This window comes from Scyliorhinus torazame, chromosome 10 (assembly GCF_047496885.1).
Source record: "Scyliorhinus torazame isolate Kashiwa2021f chromosome 10, sScyTor2.1, whole genome shotgun sequence".
NCBI classification, from domain to species: domain Eukaryota; kingdom Metazoa; phylum Chordata; class Chondrichthyes; order Carcharhiniformes; family Scyliorhinidae; genus Scyliorhinus; species Scyliorhinus torazame.
This window is the reverse complement of record NC_092716.1, coordinates 99,709,508-99,732,392: the sequence shown is the minus strand read 5'-3', so window position 1 is coordinate 99,732,392 and position 22,885 is coordinate 99,709,508. Positions and strand designations below refer to the sequence as shown.

General features: G+C 55.1%; 1 protein-coding gene across 2 annotated transcripts in view; it reads left to right on the top strand.

Annotated features, from left to right (window-relative positions):
• The window catches only part of LOC140430796 (mixed lineage kinase domain-like protein), a 68,779-nt gene that overhangs the window by 13,532 nt on the left and 32,362 nt on the right, over window positions 1-22,885 (top strand). For both annotated transcript variants that reach the window (XM_072518494.1, XM_072518495.1), the window contains exon 7: window positions 4,518-4,602. In XM_072518494.1, the coding sequence (XP_072374595.1) occupies window positions 4,518-4,602 (85 nt within the window). The remainder of the gene's footprint in view (window positions 1-4,517; window positions 4,603-22,885) is intronic.

Here is a 22,885-nt window from a genome sequence, read left to right as displayed (position 1 = left end):
AATACCGAACACCCCGCCATCCTGCCCCCCCCCACTCCACAGCTCCCCTACCCCCCCATTTTATCCCCCCCCTCCCCCCACGCAGACATGGGGAGAATGTGCAAACTCCACACGGGATCAAACCTGGGTCCTCAGTGCTGTGAGGCAGCTGTGCTAACCACTGCTCCGCGCCATCATGGCTTAAAGCCTTTTACATAAACTCCAAGGTCCAGCCACCGATTTCCACAATTATTTCAAATAATGTCTCTCCAACTTTTGTAATTTCTCACAACACTTAGCACAACTGCAAATATCTTTCTGGCCTCTCACACTCCAATGCCTTTTCAATTCTCTGTAACCTTACTGAACTATAATTTGTTCTAGATCCCAGTTTCCTCTGTTCCATTAACTCCAGATTTCTTGGAAACTTTTCTTCATTTCTCTAGTTTGCTTAACTAGCTGGACTTTAGGCTTTCAGCATCTGTTTTCTTAACCATTACTCTATAGTAATGGCTTTTCTTCTAGCACGGCTGAGAGATATGTTCCCTCTTTAGCCTTCTAAACCAACAGCTTCTCGAAGAGCTGAGAGTTTCCTTCTCTCTCACTACCCATCTCCAACTGCAATCAGATGAGCTAAGCTAAAACTTAAATGTTCCTCGACCTTACAAGATCCCAGTTCCAAAGCAACCACTGTTTGTTTATTTACTCTTAATGCCGTAGCCCTCACTAAGCACAACAAAATCATAGAATTTACAGTGCAGAAGGTGGCCATTCGGCCCATTGAGTCTGCACCGGCCCTTGGAAAGAGAATGGGCACTTAAGCCCATGCCTCCACCCTATCCCCGCAACCCACTAACCTCACCGAACCTTTTGGACGCTAAGGGGCAATTTAGCATGTCCAATCCACCTAACCTGCACATCTTTGGACTGTGGGGGAAAACTGGAGCACACGGAGGAAACCAACGCAGATACGGGGAGGAAGTGCAAACTCCACAGTCACCCGAGGCCGGAATTGAACACAGGTCCCTGGAGCTGTGAGGCAGCAGGGCTAACCACTGTGCCACCATGCGCCCTATAATCACAGTGGAATTGAAACCAACCCCCACACATACACATCCTTGAATCTAACTAAAGGTTTTACCCTTCCCAGCATTGAAACATTAAATTAAACCCACTTAAAACTATATCTTCTTTCCAATGTTTGCCGATACAAATATAAATCCCTTAAAACTACCTTTGCTTTCCTTACAACAGCTGACATATCACCATAATGTTGGTGAACTTTCGAATTACATAGAGTTGACAATAGAGAAACTAACCATTTGGCCCATCTGGGTCTATTCTAAGGGAGCGGGTAGCATAGTGGCATTGTCACTGGACTAGTAATCTAGAGACCCAAGATAATGATCTGGGGACCTGGGATCATGTCCCACCACAGCAGGTGATGGAATTCAAACTCAATAAAATATCTGTAATTAAGAGACTGATGGTGACCATGAAACCACTGTCGATTGTCGTAAAAACCCATCTGGTTCACTAATGTCCTTTAGGGGAGGAAATCTGTCATCCTTACCTGGTCTGGCCTACATGTGACTCCAGATCCACAGCAATGTGGTTGACTCTTAACTGTCCCCTCAAGGGCAATTAGGGATGGGCAGTAAATGTTGGCACAGCCTGCGACGCCCCATGAACGAATAAAAAAAATGCTGGTCTATATACTCTGAAGGGCCCTACTCTTATCCTACTTCACCTCATCCTATCAGCATATTCTTCTATTGCATTCTCCCTTGTGTTATCGACCTCCTCCTTAAATGCATCTCTTCTATTCACCAACTACTTTTTGAAGCATTGGGTTCCACATTCTAACCATTATCAGTGTCAAGAAGTTTCTCCTGAATTCATTATTGGATTTATAAGTGACCCTCTTATGTTTATGGCCCCTGGTTTGGGTGAAAATCAAATTCTTGTGGATTGCTACTGGATTCACATACATATCTCCCTTGGCTTCAGCAGTAGGAACTATATGTCTCTGGCTGCCAAAAGAATTTGTCTCAAGTCCGGGCAGGGGATAGAGCTAGCAGTGCAGACGTGTGAACATTGCTTTCGCAGGACTCATCTCTCCATCTCGGTTTGCACTGGTATTTCCTTAAGCCAACTACCTCTTATTTCCCTTCGGCCTTCAGCAGTAACAGTTAGTACCATCCCATCAAATTGTTAGGTGTGTGGTGTTGCCAGGGGCTTGTGCTGGAAGGATAGTACTTTCCTCCAGTTTCTGGACAAGAGTTATCCTTACCAAGATGGCCACATGACAGACTGATGAGGAATCAGAGCAACGAGGATCAGCTATACAGCCTGATCAGACTATATATGCAGAGTACTGAGTCTTGCAAGATGGGAAGGCCACTTGGTGAATGGGATGAGGCTGATGTGAAGAGTGAATGATTTGTTGTGTGCAAAGTTCGGCTCAAGAAAGAACTGTGTCCTTCTTTCATTTTTGTGTTTTGTTGAGTGTCTGAAGACCTGTGAATAAACATTCACCTTTATATTGTATCTGGACAACTGTGAGTTGTTGAACTTAGAGAACTCCACCCCACCTATCGCAATCACCAGCCCCTGGCGAAATCACAGGCGTTTATTGCCCATCCCTAATTGCCCATCATCGGTCAACAAATTGGCCTACTCGGTTCTGACCTCCCTGACCTAATATTTCCAAATGTGGCTTGGTGTCAACTTTTATCCATTAACATTCCTGTGATGTGTCTTGGGGTGTTTTAAGATGCTGTTAAAACAAAGTAAGTCACCAAGCCATATATTAACAGAGATGACCCAAAGTTTGGTCGAAGGGTAGGTTTTAAGGAGTGTCTTAAAGGAGGAAAGTGAGGTAGAGAATCCGAGGGTGTCGGGAGGTATTTCCAGAGCTTTGGAGCCGAGGTGACTGAAGGCACGGCCATCAATGCTGGAGCAATTCTGACTGGGGATGAGCAAGGGGGTAGAAATGGAGAAGCGCAGATATGTTAGAGGATTGTGGGATTGGAGGAGATTACGGAGATAGACAGCTGCAAAGCCATGGAGGGATTTAAAAACAAGAATGTGAATTTTAAAAGCAAGATGTTTCTCGACTGGGAGCCAATCTGGTCAGCAAGCACAGGGTGATAGGACAACAGGACCTGAAGTGAGTTCCGATATCGGCAGCAGAATTTTGGGCGAATTCAAGTTTACCAAGCTTACAATGTGGGAGACCTGCTAGGCACGCATTGGAAGGCGAGAGGTGGGGACGACACGAATTAGGGTTTCAGCTGCAGGGAAGCTGAGACAAGGGTGAAGGCTAGCAATGTTACAGAGCTGGAAAGGGTGAATTCAGAGATGGTATGAATATGAAGTTAGAAGCTCATTTCAGGATTGAATATGACACTAAAGTTGTGATCAGGCTGGCTTAATTTCAGACTTCTGAGAGGGATGAAGCCGGTAGTGAGGAGCGGGGACCAGAAACAATGGAATCAGTCTTCCAAATATTGGACTGGAGGAAATTTCTGCTCATCCACTACTGGATGTCACATAAGTAGTGACAGTTTAGTGATATTGGAGGAGTTGAGAGAGGTGGTGATAAGGTAGAGTCGGGTGTCATCAGCATACATATGAACACCATGTAGATGAGAAACAAGAGGGGCCAAGTGTGGATCCTTGGGGAAAACCAAGATAATAGTGCAGGGGCAGGAAGCAAAGCCATTGCAAGTTGTTGATGTTGTGTTTCACTCGCATCGGAGCCGGATATTGAAAATTGGGTCTGGCTTCACCCTGAGAGAGATTGGGCTTTTGAGAGTTTTGGACCCTCCATCCAAGATATTGGAAGCAGTCCAGAGAAGGTTCACTAGGTTGATCCCGGATATGGAGGGATTTTCACATGAGGAGAGGTTGAGTAGGTTGGACCTATTGATTGAAGTTTCGAAGAATGAGAGGCAACCTTATTGAGACATATCGGATTCTCAGGTGGCCTGACGGGGTAGATGCTGAGAGGATGTTTACTCATGTGGGAAAGTCTAGGATCAGAGGGCATCATCTCAGAGTAAGTGGTTCACTCATTTATGAGAGATGAGGAGGAATTTCTTCTCTGAGGATGTGAATCTGTGGAATTCTTTACCACAGAGGGCTGTAGAGGCTGGGTAATTAAGTATGTTCAAGGCAGATTTTTAGTTAGTAAGGGAATCGAGGGTTATGGGAATGAGGCGGAAAGATGGAGTTGAGGGTTATCAGATCAGTCATGATCTCATTGAATGGTGGAGCAGACTTGATGGGCCAAATGGCCTACTTCTGCTCCTACATCTTATGATCTTGTGACAGCTCCACTAAACTGACCAGAGACATTCTTAGCAGGAAAACCTCTTGCAAATCACTGATCTGAGGGTTTTTTGCCTAGTCAGTCTGAGGAAGATGTTTACTAATGCCCATTGTCTCGTGCAAGGCTTTGCATCTTCGACTGTAAGAAAATGTTTTTGCAGCAAAATTTGGTGGCTCCCATGGAAACTTGTGTTTGATTTCAGGCTACACCAATCTCAAGAGAAGGCCCGACTTCACTGTCGTATCAGCAGCACCAGCTTCCTGGTCAACGAAGATTATAGAGTAAAGGTACATTTGAATTGGACAATGACGGAAAATATCCAGCCTCGGCACTGGTTACATGTCTGTCTGAGTTTAGACAATGGCAATAGAGAAATGAAGTTTCTCTGAGCACCAGTTATAATAACAGGATTGGTGCTTCTCTGGGGAATGGTTACAGGATGTGTCTGACGCTAGACATTTGGTTATGCAGTGTAACTTGGTCAAGGCAACAATAGTAGGAATGCCTCTTGTGCAGTGGAAACGAGGATTCATCCAGGTGTATAAGGCAAGTGGCAGATGCACTAACATATTTTTTGAATGTCAACAAATGTTAAAATTACACTCAAACACTACTTCAGTAACTCCAGAGAGCCTGTTCAATTGGAGGGTCACAGTGAGCAGCACGGTAGCATAGTAGTTAGCACAGTTGCATCACAGGTCCAGGGTCCCAGGTTCGATTCCCGGCTTGAGTGGCATCCTGGCTCGATGCGACTCAAAGAAGTGTTCGTGTTCAAAAGAATATACAAATATGGTTTGAAGTTGAACCAAGCTAAATGTATATTTGCCACATCTTCACTGAAATTCTTAGGCGACAACATCACTGCAAATGGTTTCAAATCAGACGAAGACAAAATACAAGCCATCAAAGCAATACAGAAACCAAGAGACAAAAGAGCTGTATTACACTTTCTCGGCTTTGTGAATTCTTTAGGGAAATTCATCTCAAATCTTTCCAGCAGAACAATTGCATTACGTAAGCTAATCAGAAAAAACACTGATTTCGTTTGGACTCAGAATCATACTGAAGAACAGTTCGATCTGAAACAACAGTTGATCCAGGCTCCAAGCTTGACATTCTTTGACCTGACCAAGCCCACCAAAATTTCGACTTATGCCAGTCAGAAAAGCATAGATGCAGCTCTGCTACAACAAGGCCATTTCAATAACTGGGTTCCGATAGCCTACACATCCAGATCCATGACTTTGACTGAGTGCAGGTACGCCCAGATTGAAAAAAAAGTGTGTCTTGGACTTGTGACTGGAATTATGAAATTCCACGATTAGGTCTATGGACTGCCAAGATTTATCGTAGAAACTGACCAAAGTCCACTTGTCAACATAATTGATAAAAAGCTTAATGACATGACACCAAGACTACAATGATTTATGATGAGGTTGCACAGATAAGGGGCGTCATTCTCCGACCCCCCGCCGGGTCGGAGAATGGCCGTTGGCCGCCGTGAATCCCGCCCCCGCCCCCGCCGAAGTCTCCGAAGGGAGAAAAGTCGGCGGGGCGTTAATGGCGCCGCTGCCGCGGAGAATGTCACGGGTCTGCGCAAGGCAGCCGATTTTCGGCCTGCCGATATTCTCCCTTCCGGATGGGCCGAAGTCCCGTCGACGTGATGACCGTTCACGTCGACGTCAATCAAACCTCCTTTTCATCGGCGTGACCCGGTGCTCCAGGCTCACGCCGACCAGCGAGGAGGTGAGTGACGGCCTGGGGGATTGGCTCTGGGCAGGAAATGGCGTGGCCGCAGACTGATTGCGTGAGGAGAGGTGTGTCTCGGCTTGTGTGTGTGTGTGTGTGCGGCGGGGGGGGGTTAGAGTAGGCTGGGCTCCGGGGGAGTGCCGGGAGGGGGTCCGTGCCGGGGTGGAGGTTGGGGGTTGGGGTCCGTGCCGGGGTGGAGGTTGGGGGGGGGGGGGTCCGTGCCGGGGTGGAGGTTGGGGGTTGGGGGGGGGGGGTCCGTGCTGGGGTGGAGGTTGGGGAGGGGGTCCGTGCCAGGGTGGAGGTTGGGGAGGGGGTCCGTGCCAGGGTGGAGGTTGGGGGGGGGGGGTCCGTGCCGGGGTGGAGGTTGGGGGGGGGGGTCCGTGCCGGGGTGGAGGTTGGGGGTTGGGGGGAGGGGTCCGTGCCGGGGTGGAGGTTGGGGGTTGGGGGGAGGGGTCCGTGCCGGGGTGGAGGTTGCAGGGGGGTGGGGGTCCGTGCCGGGGTGGAGGTTGGGGAGGGGGTCCGTGCCGGGGTGGAGGTTGGGGAGGGGGGTCCGTGCCGGGGTGGAGGTTGGGGAGGGGGGTCCGTGCCGGGGTGGAGGTTGGGGGTCCGTGCCGGGGTGGAGGTTGGGGGGGGGGGGTCCGTGCCGGGGTGGAGGTTGGGGGTTGGGGGGGGGTCCGTGCTGGGGTGGAGGTTGGGGGGGGGGGGGGTCCGTGCCGGGGTGGAGGTTGGGGGTTGGGGGGGGGGGTCCGTGCTGGGGTGGAGGTTGGGGGGGGGGGGGTCCGTGCTGGGGTGGAGGTTGGGGGGGGGGGGGTCCGTGCTGGGGGGGGGGAGGTGGTCCGTGCTGGGGTGGAGGTTGGGGGGGGGGGGGGGTCCGTGCCGGGGTGGAGTTTGGGGGGGGGGGTCCGTGCCGGGGTGGAGGTCCGTGCCGTGGTGGAGGTTGGGGGTTGGGGGGGGGGGGTCCGTGCCGGGGTGGAGGTTGGGGGGGGGGGGTCCGTGCCGGGGTGGGTGATGGGAGGGCAAATGAGTTGGTCCACCTGGCCAGGTGCCAGCCTCCAACAGTTGGACCCATGCGGTCCATGCCACCTGGCTGGGGGGAGGAGGGGATATGGGCAATGACGACATGTCGTCGTTCCCCTCCCCCCCACCAGGCCGTCATGTTTTCAGACCATCCAGCGATGTTGGCCGCCGTGGTGGCAGCCGCTCATGTCTATGTTGCCCTGGATGAGGAGGAGGAGGAGGGGCGTGCCAGAGAGGCGGCGCATGCTGCCGCAGAGGGGCAGGCGGAAGCCGCCCAGGCTGGAGGGACACCTGACCGACAGGACGAGGAGGGGGAGGAGGACGTCGCGGCCCCACGGCAACGGAGGCACCCGAGGGCGCCCCGTGTGTACCGGCCCCGGCAGTCATACCAGGACCTCACGGACCGGGAATGCAGGAGGAGACTCCGGATGAGCCGGGAAACCGTGGCACAAATCTGCCACCTGCTGGCACACCTGTCACCGCATGGCACTGGCGGGGGACACCCTCTCCCCGTGTCCGTCAAGGTTACGGTGGCCCTGAACTTTTATGCAACGGGGTCATTCCAGGCACCGAGTGGGGACCTGTCCGGCATATCGCAGACATCGGTGCATCGGAGCATCCGGGCAGTGACAGATGCCCTTTATGCCATGGCGCACCGCTACATCTGCTTCCCCGTGGACCGGGCCAGCCAAGATGCCCGGGCCGTGGGCTTCTGCCGTTGCCGGGTTCCCCATGGTCCAGGGCGCGATCGATGGGATGCACGTCGCCGTGCGGCCACCTGCAGAGAACAGGGCCGTGTTCACTAATAGGAAGGGGACCTATTCAATGAACGTACAGGTGGTCTGCGACCACCGCATGATGATCCTGCACATCTGCGCCCGTCACCCAGGCAGTGTACACGACTCATTCGTGTTGTCGCACTCATCCATCCCCGGCTGAGGGGCTGGTTGCTGGGCGACAGGGGCTACCCATTGCGATCGTGGCTGATGACGCCTATACGGAGGCCACGCAATGAGGCGGAGAACCGCTACAATGATGCCCATGTAGCGACAAGGGGAGTGATCGAGAGGTGCTTTGGCGTGCTGAAGATGCGTTTCAGGTGCCTGGACCTCTCTGGGGGCGCCCTCCAGTATCGGTCAGATAGGGTCGGCCGCATCATTGTGGTGTGCTGCGTCCTGCACAACATAGCCCAGCAGAGGGGCGATGTGCCGCAGGCAGAGGAGGGCGGAGTGGAGGAGCAGCAGGAAGAGGCCCAGTCCTCCCCAGATGAGGGGGATGGGGGCAATGGTCAGGGCAGACGGGGTAGACACAGGCGGGTGGCTGTCCACCGTTACCGGCTGGCCCAGCGGGCACGGGACAGACTGATAGACGCCCGCTTCACTGACTGGATGGGCGTGGGAATCGGGTAGTATGGCCACAGACCGCACACCATGACAACAGCCGACCACCCACACCCCCCACCCATCCACCCACCCAGCACCCTCACCCCCCTCCCCAACCCCACACACCCCACCCGCATGCACACCACCCCCCCACCCCCAATTGCCGATCCACCGGCGGCACAACGGGCCGGGCTCACCCAGTTGCGGGTGGACGCGTGTCTATCGCAGGCCATGGAGAATGATGACAACCCGCCTCCGATGAGCTCCTGGCTCTACATCATTGGACTATGTCTGACCCATGGCCACAGTACCACCATCCACCCGGACCATCCCTGCATGCGGCTGTGACACTGCAGCGCACGGTCCCGTCCTCTGCCCGGGGGATGTTGATGGCGGCCCAGGGGGAAGGGGGCAGACTCACCTGGGGCTGAGGTAAGACCACCCCTCACACACACACTTGCGCTCAACGTACATGACACCCCCGCACACTTTGGACAGAGCACAAAGGCAGCTTCGGTAGGTGTAACATTGACTTTAATAACCAAAGGAGTTCATGCACGTGCCCTAGCCCCTAAAACTCATCTGTGCCCTGCACCCGTGCCAACTTACTCAGTGTCTAATTGTTTGGCCTTACGGGCCCTTTGACTACGTCTACGTGGTTCCCCAGACGGTACAGCAGAACTGGAGGTGGACTCCTGTGATTCCTGCCCTCTGACACCGGATCCCTTTGGCGGCCGTTTCCTGGGGCGTCCTGGCCTAGATGGGCCAGGCTGCGGCCCGGGCGACTGGGATGGCGAGCTGCCAGCCTGTCCTGCCCGTTGCCCACCCGATGCACCTGGGACGGAAGGGGGGGGGGGGGGGGGGGGAGTCCGAGGTGTCGCGGTGTACCGGGACCTCCCCTACAGAGGGAGCCGGGATGGACCACACCACCTCCTCCTCCCTCGGGGTGCCCGATGGCCCCCAGGCCTCTACATGGGTGGGGGATGCGAACGGACTGGCCATCCGACGCGCCCCCGACATCTGGCGCTGCCAGTCCTGGAGGCCCGTGCTGGTATCGACAGGGGTCTGCAGGTTTGCAGCCATGGAGCCCAGGGGGTTGTCGAACCCTGTCTGCGACAGTGCGACGCCAGCTCGCACATGGCCACTGGCGCCGATGCCCTCAGCGATGGCCTGCAGAGACTGGGCCGTGGCCTGCAGAGACTGGGCCGTGGCCTGCAGAGACTGGGCCGTGGCCTGCAGAGACTGGGCCGTGGCCTGCAGAGACTGGGCCGTGGCCTGCAGAGACTGGGCCGTGGCCTGCAGAGACTGGGCCGTGGCCTGCAGAGACTGGGCCGTGGCCTGCAGAGACTGGGCCGTGGCCTGCAGAGACTGGGCCGTGGCCTGCAGAGACTGGGCCGTGGCCTGCAGAGACTGGGCCGTGGCCTGCAGTGACTGGGCCCTGGCCTGCAGAGACTGGGCCCTGGCCTGCAGAGACTGGGCCCTGGCCTGCAGAGACTGGGCCCTGGCCTGCAGAGACTGGGCCCTGGCCTGCAGAGACTGGGCCCTGGCCTGCAGAGACTGGGCCCTGGCCTGCAGAGACTGGGCCCTGGCCTGCAGAGACTGGGCCCTGGCCTGCAGAGACTGGGCCCTGGCCTGCAGAGACTGGGCCCTGGCCTGCAGAGACTGGGCCCTGGCCTGCAGAGACTGGGCCCTGGCCTGCAGAGACTGGGCCCTGGCCTGCAGAGACTGGGCCCTGGCCTGCAGAGACTGGGCCATGGCCTGCAGAGACTGGGCCATGGCCTGCAGAGACTGGGCCATGGCCTGCAGAGACTGGGCCATGGCCTGCAGAGACTGGGCCATGGCCTGCAGAGACTGGGCCATGGCCTGCAGAGACTGGGCCATGGCCTGCAGAGACTGGGCCATGGCCTGCAGAGACTGGGCCATGGCCTGCAGAGACTGGGCCATGGCCTGCAGAGACTGGGCCATGGCCTGCAGAGACTGGGCCATGGCCTGCAGAGACTGGGCCATGGCCTGCAGAGACTGGGCCATGGCCTGCTGAGACTGGGCCATGGCCTGCTGAGACTGGGCCATGGCCTGCTGAGACTGGGCCATGGCCTGCTGAGACTGGGCCATGGCCTGCTGAGACTGGGCCATGGCCTGCTGAGACTGGGCCATGGCCTGCTGAGACTGGGCCATGGCCTGCTGAGACTGGGCCATGGCGTTGAGCGCCTCTGCCATCTGGCGCTGGCACTGGCACATGGCCTCCTGTGAGAGGGCAGCCATTTCCTGGGCCACAGACGCCGCCTGCACGGAAGGCCCCAGGCCTCGCAAACCGTTCCCCATGTCTGACACCGTCGCACCCATTGCCTCCACCGCGGACGCCACCCGTGCGGTGTCAGCCTGGGTGGCACGCATGACCGGGACCACTCCCAGCTCCTGGACGCGGGTGGACTCCTCCACCTGCGACCGCAGCCGCCGCAAGCCACCCGTCACCCTATTCGCTCGTCTCCGTGTCGGTGGTTGCATCGGATCTATGTGTGGGTGTGGTAACTGCAGGAACCCGGGATCCATCTGGGCGGCAGATGTTCGCTTGGCCTGGGCTGCCCTCCGACCGCCCGGTCCCTCTGCTGCTCCTACCTCCACCTGCTGTACCGGGACGGCTGTGTTGTGCGCACCAGTGAGTGTACCAGACGCCTCATCACTAAAGTGCCCAACCGTGGTGAGTGTTTCTGCGATGGTGGAGGGTGTTGGTGACAGCAGTGGCGTTGTGTCGTGCTCTTCGTCCCACTCTGAGTCCATGGCACTTTGGGGTGGGGGTTCGTCTCCACCCATCCACTCGGAGTCACTGTCCGGTATTTCGTCTTCCCGGGTAGGGGTGTCCTGGGTAGTGCTGTCCCGGGTAGTGCTGTCCCGGATAGTGGTGTCCCGGATAGTGGTGTCCCGGATAGTGGTGTCCCGGATAGTGGTGTCCCGGATAGTGGTGTCCCGGATAGTGGTGTCCCGGATAGTGGTGTCCCGGATAGTGGTGTCCCGGATAGTGGTGTCCCGGATAGTGGTGTCCCGGATAGTGGTGTCCCGGATAGTGGTGTCCCGGATAGTGGTGTCCCGGATAGTGGTGTCCCGGATAGTGGTGTCCCGGATAGTGGTGTCCCGGATAGTGGTGTCCCGGATAGTGGTGTCCCGGATAGTGGTGTCCCGGATAGTGGTGTCCCGGATAGTGGTGTCCCGGATAGTGGTGTCCCGGATAGTGGTGTCCCGGATAGTGGTGTCCCGGATAGTGGTGTCCCGGATAGTGGTGTCCCGGATAGTGGTGTCCCGGATAGTGGTGTCCCGGATAGTGGTGTCCCGGATAGTGGTGTCCCGGATAGTGGTGTCCCGGATAGTGGTGTCCCGGATAGTGGTGTCCCGGATAGTGGTGTCCCGGATAGTGGTGTCCCGGGTCGGATGTGACGGGGGCCTGTGGCTGCCCCCCTCATCGCTGGGTGGTCGCTCCCGCACGTGACGGGGGTGTCGTCTCCCTGTTGCTCCAGGTCTCTCCGTCTCCAGTGGTGTGCGAGGGGCATCCTGCGGGCGTCGCATGCTGGAGGGTGCGGGTCTCTCCGTCTCCAGTGGTCTCCGAGGGGCATCCTGCGGGCGTCGCATGCTGGAGGGTTCGGGTCTCTCCGTCTCCCGTGGTGTGCGAGGGGCATCCTGCGGGCGTCGCATGCTGGAGGGTGCGGGTCTCTCCGTCTCCCGTGGTCTCCGAGGGGCATCCTGCGGGCGTCGCATGCTGGAGGGTGCGGGTCTCTCCGTCTCCCGTGGTCTCCGAGGGGCATCCTGCGGGCGGTCTGCATCTGCGGGGATGGGTGCCTGGACGTTTGGTCCTGCGATACACAATGAAGCATGCATGGTTAGACATCAGGCAGTGATCAGGTGATACGGGGGAGGGGGATATAGGGGAGGGGGGGATATGGGGACGGGCTGTTGGTGGCTCACTTGCTCGTGGGGCCCCGACCTCTGCATCAGCAACCTCCCGGTCCTCAGGTCCGCCAGCCAGTTCCAGGGCCCTTTCCTCGTGTACGGTCAGTGGCCTCTCATCAGCGGGCCCTCCTCCAGTCCTCACATGCTCCCTATTGTTGTGTGCGCGTTTCTCCTGGGGGGGGGGGGGGGGGGTGGTGGCAGGGGTAAAAGGTAACCGTGTTAGGCAGGTATATGCATTGCAGAGGTTAAGGTTAGGGCTGGATTCACTTGGGGATATGGGGGATGGGGGAATATGGGGGGAATATGGGGGAAATATGGGGGAGGGGGGGGGAATATGGGGGAGGGGGGGGGAATATGGGGGAGGGGGGGGGAATATGGGGGAGGGGGGGGAATATGGGGGAGGGGGGGAATATGGGGGAGGGGGGGGAATATGGGGGAGGGGGGGGGAATATGGGGGAGGTGGGGAAATATGGGGGAGGTGGGGAAATATGGGGGAGGTGGGGAAATATGGGGGAGGTGGGGAGATATGGGGGAGGTGGGGAGATATGGGGGAGGTGGGGAGATATGGGGGAGGTGGGGAGATATGGGGGAGGTGGGGAGATATGGGGGAGGTGGGGAGATATGGGGGAGGTGGGGAGATATGGGGGAGGTGGGGAGATATGGGGGAGGTGGGGAGATATGGGGGAGGTGGGGAGATATGGGGGAGGTGGGGAGATATGGGGGAGGTGGGGAGATATGGGGGAGGTGGGGAGATATGGGGGAGGTGGGGAGATATGGGGGAGGTGGGGAGATATGGGGGAGGTGGGGAGATATGGGGGAGGTGGGGAGATATGGGGGAGGTGGGGAGATATGGGGGAGGTGGGGAGATATGGGGGAGGTGGGGAGATATGGGGGAGGTGGGGAGATATGGGGGAGGTGGGGAGATATGGGGAGGTGGGGAGATATGGGGGAGGTGGGGAGATATGGGGGAGGTGGGAGATATGGGGGAGGTGGGGAGATATGGGGGAGGTGGGGAGATATGGGGGAGGTGGGGAGATATGGGGGAGGTGGGGAGATATGGGGGAGGTGGGGAGATATGGGGGAGGTGGGGAGATATGGGGGAGGTGGGGAGATATGGGGGAGGTGGGGAGATATGGGGGAGGTGGGGAGATATGGGGGAGGTGGGGAGATATGGGGGAGGTGGGGAGATATGGGGGAGGTGGGGAGATATGGGGGAGGTGGGGAGATATGGGGGAGGTGGGGAGATATGGGGGAGGTGGGGAGATATGGGGGAGGTGGGGAGATATGGGGGAGGTGGGGAGATATGGGGGAGGTGGGGAGATATGGGGGAGGTGGGGAGATATGGGGGAGGTGGGGAGATATGGGGGAGGTGGGAGATATGGGGGAGGTGGGGAGATATGGGGGAGGTGGGGAGATATGGGGGAGGTGGGGAGATATGGGGGAGGTGGGGAGATATGGGGGAGGTGGGGAGATATGGGGGAGGTGGGGAGATATGGGGGATATGGGGGATATGGGGGATATGGGGGATATGGGGGATATGGGGGAGGGGGATATGGGGGAGGGGGGATATGGGGGAGGGGGGATATGGGGGAGGGGGGATATGGGGGAGGGGGGATATGGGGGAGGGGGGGATATGGGGGAGGGGGGGATATGGGGGAGGGGGGGATATGGGGGAGGGGGGGGATATGGGGGAGGGGGGGATTGGGGGGGGGGGGATATGGGGGAGGGGGGGGATATGGGGGAGGGGGGATATGGGGGAGGGGGGATATGGGGGAGGGGGGGATATGGGGGAGGGGGGATATGGGGGAGGGGGGGATATGGGGGAGGGGGGGATATGGGGGAGGGGGGGATATGGGGGAGGGGGGATATGGGGAGGGGGGATATGGGGGAGGGGGGGGATATGGGGGAGGGGGGGATATGGGGGAGGGGGGATATGGGGGGATATGGGGGAGGGGGGGATATGGGGGAGGGGGGGATATGGGGGAGGGGGGGGATATGGGGGAGGGGGGATATGGGGGAGGGGGGATATGGGGGAGGGGGGATATGGGGGGATATGGGGGAGGGGGGGATATGGGGGAGGGGGGGATATGGGGGAGGGGGGGATATGGGGGAGGGGGGGATATGGGGGAGGGGGGGATATGGGGGAGGGGGGGATATGGGGGAGGGGGGGATATGGGGGAGGGGGGGGGATATGGGGGATATGGGGAGGCTCACCCTGCCTGCTCTGACGAGGTCGTTCACCTTCTTGTGGCACTGGGTGCCTGTCCGTGGTGTTAGGGCCACAGCGGTGACGGCCTCTGCCACCTCCCTCCACAGACGCCGGCTGTGGCGTGGGGCAACTCTGCGGCCGTGCCCGGGATACAGGGCGTCCCTCCTCTGCTCCACCGCGTCCAGGAGCGCCTCCACATCGCGTGACTCGAACCTCGGGGCTGAGCGACGGCCAGCCATCAAGTCGGGTGTTGCGGTCGGCTGTTCCGGTCGGGTGGGGGGGGGGAGCTGCGCGGCCTTATGAGCCGTCACGCCGTGCAGCGCGTATGACGCTGCACGGCGTGAACCACTGCGCAAGCGCGGATCCAGTTTCGTCGCTGCTAGCCCATTTCGGGCCGCAGACTATCGGCCCATTTTTATGACGTGACGCAAGTGGGATTTGCGCCGATCGGCGGACTTTCCGCCGATAATGGAGAATTTCGCCCATGATTTTAATCTTATCTATACTCCAGGTAAAGAATTAGCCAAAGCTGACACTCTGTCACGATCAGTTAACACTGAAGATATTATAGCAATAGTATCAATCAATGACGTTGATGCTCATCTATAACTTTTCAAAGAGTTACTTCCTGCGTCAGATCTAAAACTTCAACAAATACGTGAAGAAACACAGAAAGATGCCACTTTGACCAGAGTAATCCATCACCTGCGGAATGGATGGTCAAAAGGTCATTGTCTACAGTTTCAAAGTATACAGTCAGAACCACTATCTTAGATGATATTTTGCTAAGACATGACCGCATTGTCATTCCAGACAGTACGAAGACAGAAATGCTCACTAGACTTCACAAAGGTCATCTAGACATTGAGAAATGCAAATGCAGAGCCAGACAATCAATATATTGGCCAGGTATTAAGCGAGACATTTCAGACATGATCATGTCATGTTCTACTTGTCAGAAACACCAAAGTCAACAGTACAACGAAACTTTGCAACAGCATGACATTGTTACATCACCATAGGTGAAAGTAGGTATCGATCTTTCATTCATTTAGCAAGGATTATGTTTTAGTCATTGACTATTATTCAAATTTTCCTGAAGTCATGAAGTTGAATGATTTAACATCCTCAGCTGTTATCAAAGCATGCCAAGACATATTTACAAGACGTGGTATACCTCAAACAATAGTGTCATATAATGGTCCATGTTTCTCTAGCTATGAATGGAAAGAATTCTCCATGAATTACAATTTCGAGCACAATATCCAGCCCTCATTTTCCACAATCAAATTGAAAGGTTGAAAAAGTAGTACACATAATTAAGCAGTTAGTGAGTAAATCCAGAGCCTCGTAGTCTGATTTTTACTAAGCCTTACTTACTTATAGATCATCACATTTAGCTTCAGGACCATCTCCAATTCAGATGTTGTTCAACAGGAACATCAGTACCTCAGCTACATGTTCCAGATCCTGATCAACGTGATGCTGTTAAGAAAATTCATCAACAAAAAGAGAAAAACAACAAGCAATACTACAACTTGCGTGCAAAGAATCTAAATTCTTTATCAGAAAATGATACTGTCCGATTCAGACTTCCTGAAGGAGGTTGATCTGACATTGTTCATATTATTAGACAGATCTCTCCAAGATTGTATCTCATAAAAACTTCAGATGATGCTATCATTCAAAAAAATTGTTGAGATATTCTTCAAGTTAAAGGTCAAACACAAATTTTTCCTGATCTTGCTTTGAATCACACAATTTCAAGGCATATTGGAAAACAACTTCATTCCAATCAAGCAATCAGCAAGGACATTAAAACTTCCATATCACCTGTCAAATTTAAAAGATCCACAAGAAGAAAAAGACAACCAAATAGATTAAATTTATGAACTGTAACATTATTCTAGTGTTTGCTGCACTTGTAACCACTACATTTTTGAATGTAAAATTTACTTTAATATCCCAAAAAAAAGTTTAAAAAGGGGATGTAGAGATCTCTGTATTAAATAATACATGATCAGACTATATTAAGCAATTACAGGCAAATGAACACTAGATGGCCTCACATCAGGACCGATATGAATGCTTTCCCACTCTTTCTTAAAGGAGTGTGTGCCAGGATTGCCGAGAGAACAGAGGCGAGATTCTCCGACCCCCCGCCGGGTCGGAGAATCGCCGGGGGGCTGGCGTGAATCCCGCCCCCGCCGGTTGCCGAATTCTCCGGCACCGGGCCCCCCCCCCCCCCGCAATTCTCCGGCCCAGATGGGCCGAAGTCCCGCTGCTAGAATGCCTGTCCCGCCGGCGTGGATTAAACCACCTACCTTACCGGCAGGACAAGGCGGCGCGGGCGGGGTCCTGGGGGGGGCACAGGGCGATCTGGCCCCAGGGGGTGCCCCCACGGTGGCCTGGCCCGCGATCGGGGCTCACCGATCCGCGGGCGGGCCTGTGCCGTGGGGCACTCTTTTCCTTCTGCCTTCGCCACGGTCTCCACCATGGCGGAGGCGGAAGAGACTCCCTCCACAGCACATGCGCGGGGATGCCGTGAGCGGCTGCTAACGCTCCCACGCATGCGCTGCCTGGCAATGTCATTTCCGTGCCAGCTGGCGGAGCACTTCTGCCAGCTGGCGGGGCGGAAATCAGTCCGGCGCGGGCCTAGCCCCTCAAGGTTAGGGCTCAGCCCCCCAAGATGCAGAGGATTCCGCACCTTTGGGGCGGCGCGATGCCCGACTGATTAGCACCGTTTTTGGCGCCGGTCGGCGGACATCGCGCCAATACCGGAGAATTTCGCCCCAGAAGTGAGAAAGCTAGAGAGAAGTTATTAGTTGTCAGAATTTTATATCTACTTATTTAATAGTTAATATTCTACAGTTGTTTATTTGTTTTACTAATTTAGTATCAAGTAAAAAGAGCTCACGAGACTTCCGGGTGCGGCGATGACCAGCTGAGTCGCACGTTTCGGCAGCTCCCGGTGGAACGGACTTTTGGGCTCTTGATAGGAGCCCCAACGGCAATTTTGACGGCTAAAAACACTGTGTGGTAAACCAGAAGGGAATCCCCCCTGGAAACGGATGGAAAAAGGAGGAGAAAGTGGCCGGATTGCAGCGGATCCTTTGGAACAGCGCAAGGAAGGCAAGCAAAAACCAAGATGGCGTCGGAAGGTGGCAGTTTCACATGGGGCCCTGAACAACAAGAGTTCTTGAAATGCTGCGTGGAAGAGATAAAAAAAGGAAATGAAGAAAGAGCTGTTGGCCCCGATACGACAGGCGATCGAAGGGCTAAAGGAGGAACAAAAGACCCACGAGCAGGAGCTTCGGGTCGTGAAGGCGAAGGCAGCCGAGAATGAGGACGATATACAGGGCCTGGTGGTGAAGACGGAGATACAGGAGGCACATCAGAAACGATGTGTGGAGAGGTTGGAGGCACTGGAAAACAACGCAAGGAGGAACAACCTGAGGATTCTTGGTCTTCCTGAAGGTGTGGAGGGGGAGGACGTCGGGGCATATGTGAGCACGATGCTGCACTCGTTAATGGGAGCGGAGGCCCCGGCGGGTCCGTTGGAGGTGGAGGGAGCATACCGAGTTATGGCGCGAGGACCGAGAGCAGGAGAAACTCCCAGAGCCATAGTGGTGAGATTCCTCCGTTTTAAGGATAGAGAAATGGTCCTTAGATGGGCGAAGAAAACTCGGAGCAGTAAATGGGAGAACGCGGTGATCCGCGTTATCAAGACTGGAGTGCGGAGGTGGCGAGAAGGAGGGCGAGCTTTAATCGGGCCAAGGCGGTGCTTCATAAAAGGAAGATAAAATTTGGAATGCTGCAACCGGCAAGACTGTGGGTCACATATCAAGGGAGGCACCACTACTTTGAGACGGCGGATGAAGCGTGGACTTTTATTGTAGAAGAAAAACTGGAATGAGTGGATTATTAAAAAGAACGTTTGGATAAAGGGGTGGGGCGAATGTGGGGGGCGAAGAGGGGTTTTATGTTCTAATCCTGCGGTGTGGTAACTTTTCTCTCTCCCACAGGTGGTGATGGGGGGAGGTGGGGAGGGAGAGGAGATGGGGCGTTGGCCATGGGGGGCGGGGCCAAGGGAGAAGCGCGGGCTTGGCTCCCGCGCTATGATAATTATGGCGGGAATAGAGAAGCAGGAAGGAGGGGGCGTCGCACGGTGCGAGCCGTGGTCACGGGGGGAAGCCGAGGTCAGCCAGAGTTTGCTGACTTCTGGGAGCAACATGGGGGGAGTAATTACGCTAGCGGGGGGTGTGGGAGGGGGGAATTACTGGGTTGCTGCTGCTGGGGAAAGGGGGGAGCGGGTACGGGAGAGGATGGGCGGGGGGGGGCACCGCCTGGGGGAGATACAGCTGCGTGGGAACTGGGTGAGAAGCTGGAAAAAGATGATGGCCAATCGGCAAGGGGGGGGTGGGAAGCCCCCCAACTCGGCTGATCACGTGGAACGTGAGAGGGCTCAACGGGCCGATAAAGAGGGCACGGGTACTCGCACACCTCAAGAAACTTAAAGCAGATGGGGTTATGTTACAGGAAACGCACCTGAAACTGATAGACCAGGTTAGGCTGCGCAAAGGATGGGGCAGGTGTTCCATTCGGGGCTAGATGCGAAAAACAGGGGGGTGGCTATATTAGTGGGGAAGCGGGTAATGTTCGAGGCAAAGACTATAGTGGCGGATAACGGGGGCAGATACGTGATGGTGAGTGGCAAGCTACAGGGAGAGACGGTGGTTTTGGTAAACGTGTATGCCCCGAACTGGGATGATGCCAATTTTATGAGGCGGATGCTAGGACGCATTCCGGACCTAGAGACGGGAAAGCTGATAATGGGGGGAGACTTTAACACAGTGTTGGAACCAGGGCTGGATAGGTCGAAGTCCAGGACTGGAAGGAGGCCGGCAGCAGCCAAGGTGCTTAAAGATTTTATGGAGCAGATGGGAGGTGTGGACCCGTGGAGATTCAGTAGACCTAGGAGTAAGGAGTTCTCGTTTTTCTCCGATGTCCATAAAGTCTATTCGCGCATAGACTTTTTTGTGCTGGGTAGGGCATTGATCCCGAAGGTGAGGGGAACGGAGTATACGGCTATAGCCATTTCGGATCACGCCCCACACTGGGTGGACTTGGAGATTGGGGAGGAAACAGGAGGGCGCCCACCCTGGAGAATGGACATGGGACTAATGGCGGATGAGGGGGTGTGTCTAAGGGTGAGGGGATGTATTGAAAAGTACTTGGAACTCAATGACAATGGGGAGGTCCAGGTGGGAGTGGTCTGGGAGGCGTTGAAGGTGGTGGTTAGGGGGGAGCTGATATCAATAAGGGCACATAAAGGGAAGCAGGAGAGTAAGGAACGGGAGCGGTTGCTGCAAGAACTTTTGAGGGTGGACAGACAATATGCGGAAGCACCGGAGGAGGGATTGTACAGGGAAAGGCAAAGGCTGCATGTGGAATTTGACTTGCTGACTACAGGCACTGCAGAGGCACAATGGAGGAAGGCGCAGGGTGTACAGTATGAATATGGGGAGAAGGCGAGCAGATTGCTGGCACACCAATTGAGGAAAAGGGGAGCAGCGAGGGAAATAGGGGGAGTGAGGGACGAGGAAGGAGAGATGGAGCGGGGAGCGGAGAGAGTGAATGAAGTGTTCAGGACATTTTATAAAAAATTGTATGAAGCTCAACCCCCGGATGGGAGGGAGAGAATGATGGACTTTCTGGATCGGCTGGAAATTCCCAAGGTGAAAGAGCAGGAGAGGGTGGGACTGGGAGCACAGATCAAGGTAGAAGAAGTGGTGAAAGGAATTAGGAGCATGCAGACGGGAAAGGCCCCGGGACCGGACGGATTCCCAGTCGAATTCTATAGAAAATATTTGGACTTGCTCGCCCCGGTACTGACGAGGACCTTTAATGAGGCAAAGGAAAGGGGACAACTGCCCCCGACTATGTCTGAAGCAACGATATCGCTTCTCTTAAAGAAGGAAAAGGACCCGCTACAATGCGGGTCCTACAGACCAATTTCCCTCCTAAATGTGGATGCCAAGGTCCTGGCCAAGGTAATGGCAATGAGAATAGAGGAATGTGTCCCGGGGGTGGTTCACGAGGACCAAACTGGGTTTGTGAAGGGGAGACAGCTGAACACGAATATACGGAGGCTGTTAGGGGTAATGATGATGGCCCCACCAGAGGGTGAAACGGAGATAGTAGTGGCGATGGATGCCGAGAAAGCATTTGATAGAGTGGAATGGGATTATTTGTGGGAGGTGTTGAGGAGATTTGGTTCTGGAGAGGGGTATGTTAGATGGGTGCAGCTATTGTATAGGGCCCCAGTGGCGAGTGTGGCCACGAATGGACGGGGATCGGCATATTTTCGGCTCCATAGGAGGGACAAGGCAGGGATGTCCTCTGTCCCCATTACTGTTTGCACTGGCGATTGAGCCCCTGGCGATAGCGTTGAGGGGTTCCAAGAAGTGGAGGGGAGTACTTAGGGGAGGAGAAGAACACCGGGTATCTTTGTATGCGGACGATTTGCTACTATATGTGGCGGATCCGGCGGAGGGGATGCCAGAAATAATGCGGATACTTGGGGAGTTTGGGGATTTTTCAGGGTATAAATTGAACATGGGGAAGAGTGAGCTGTTTGTGGTGCATCCAGGGGAGCAGAGTAGAGAAATAGAGGACCTACCGTTGAGGAAGGTAACAAGAGACTTTCGTTACCTGGGGATCCAGATAGCTAAGAATTGGGGCACATTGCACAGGTTAAATTTAACGCGGTTGGTGGAACAGATGGAAGAAGATTTCAAGAGATGGGATATGGTAGCCCTGTCAATGGCAGGGAGGGTGCAGGCGGTTAATATGGTGGTCCTCCCGAGATTCCTCTTTGTGTTTCAGTGCCTCCCGGTGGTGATCACAAAGGCTTTTTTTTTAAAAAGGATTGAAAAGAGCATCATGGGTTTTGTTTGGGCCGGGAAGACTCCGAGAGTGAGGAAGGGATTCTTACAGCGTAGTAGGGATAGGGGGGGGCTGGCACTACCGAGCCTAAGTGAGTACTATTGGGCCACTAATATTTCAATGGTGAGTAAGTGGATGGGAGAGGAGGAGGGAGCGGCGTGGAAGAGATTAGAGAGGGCGTCCTGTAGGGGGACTAGCCTGCAGGCTATGGTGACAGCCCCATTGCCGTTCTCACCGAGGAACTACACCACAAGCCCGGTGGTGGTGGCTACACTGAAGATTTGGGGACAGTGGAGACGACATAGGGGAAAGACTGGAGCTTTGGGGGGGTCCCCGATAAGAAACAACCATAGGTTTGCCCCGGGGGGAATGGATGGGGGATATGGAATGTGGCAAAGAGCAGGAATAACGCAACTGAAAGATCTATTTGTGGATGGGAAGTTCGCGAGTCTGGGAGCGCTGACCGAGAAAAATGGGTTGCCCCAAGGGAATGCATTCAGGTATATGCAACTGAGGGCTTTTGCGAGGCAACAGGTGAGGGAATTTCCGCAGCTCCCGACACAAGAGGTGCAGGACAGAGTGATCTCAAAGACATGGGTGGGGGATGGTAAGGTGTCAGATATATATAGGGAAATGAGGGACGAAGGGGAGACTATGGTAGAAGAACTAAAAGGGAAATGGGAAGAAGAGCTGGGGGAGGAGATCGAGGAGGGGCTGTGGGCGGATGCCCTAAGTAGGGTAAACTCGTCGTCCTCGTGTGCCAGGCTAAGCCTGATCCAGTTTAAGGTATTACACAGGGCGCATATGACTGGAGCGCGGCTCAGTAAATTTTTTGGGGTGGAGGATAGGTGTGCGAGGTGCTCGAGAAGCTCAGCGAATCATACCCATATGTTTTGGGCAGGCCCGGCACTACGGGGGTTTTGGATGGGGGTGACAAAGGTGCTTTCAAAAGTAGTGGGGGTCCGGGTCGAACCAAGCTGGGGGTTGGCTATATTTGGGGTTGCACAAGAGCCGGGAGTGCAGGAGGCGAGAGAGGCCGATGTTTTGGCCTTTGCGTCCCTAGTAGCCAGGCGCAGGATATTGCTAATGTGTAACTTGTGACAAGGCAGTTGCCAATTAGGGCTAGTTTCCATTTTTGTTATTTAATATTTATTCATTCTTTGTTTTTTGTTTATATAAAATAGGTTATTGTTATTTGTGCTGTTATAATATTGTGTAAAGGATGCACAATGTACTGTGTTGGTTGACCAAAAATTTTCAATAAAATATTTATTAAAAAAAAAAGTAAAAAGAGCTCACGAGATTAGTTTGTATTACTCAAATAAT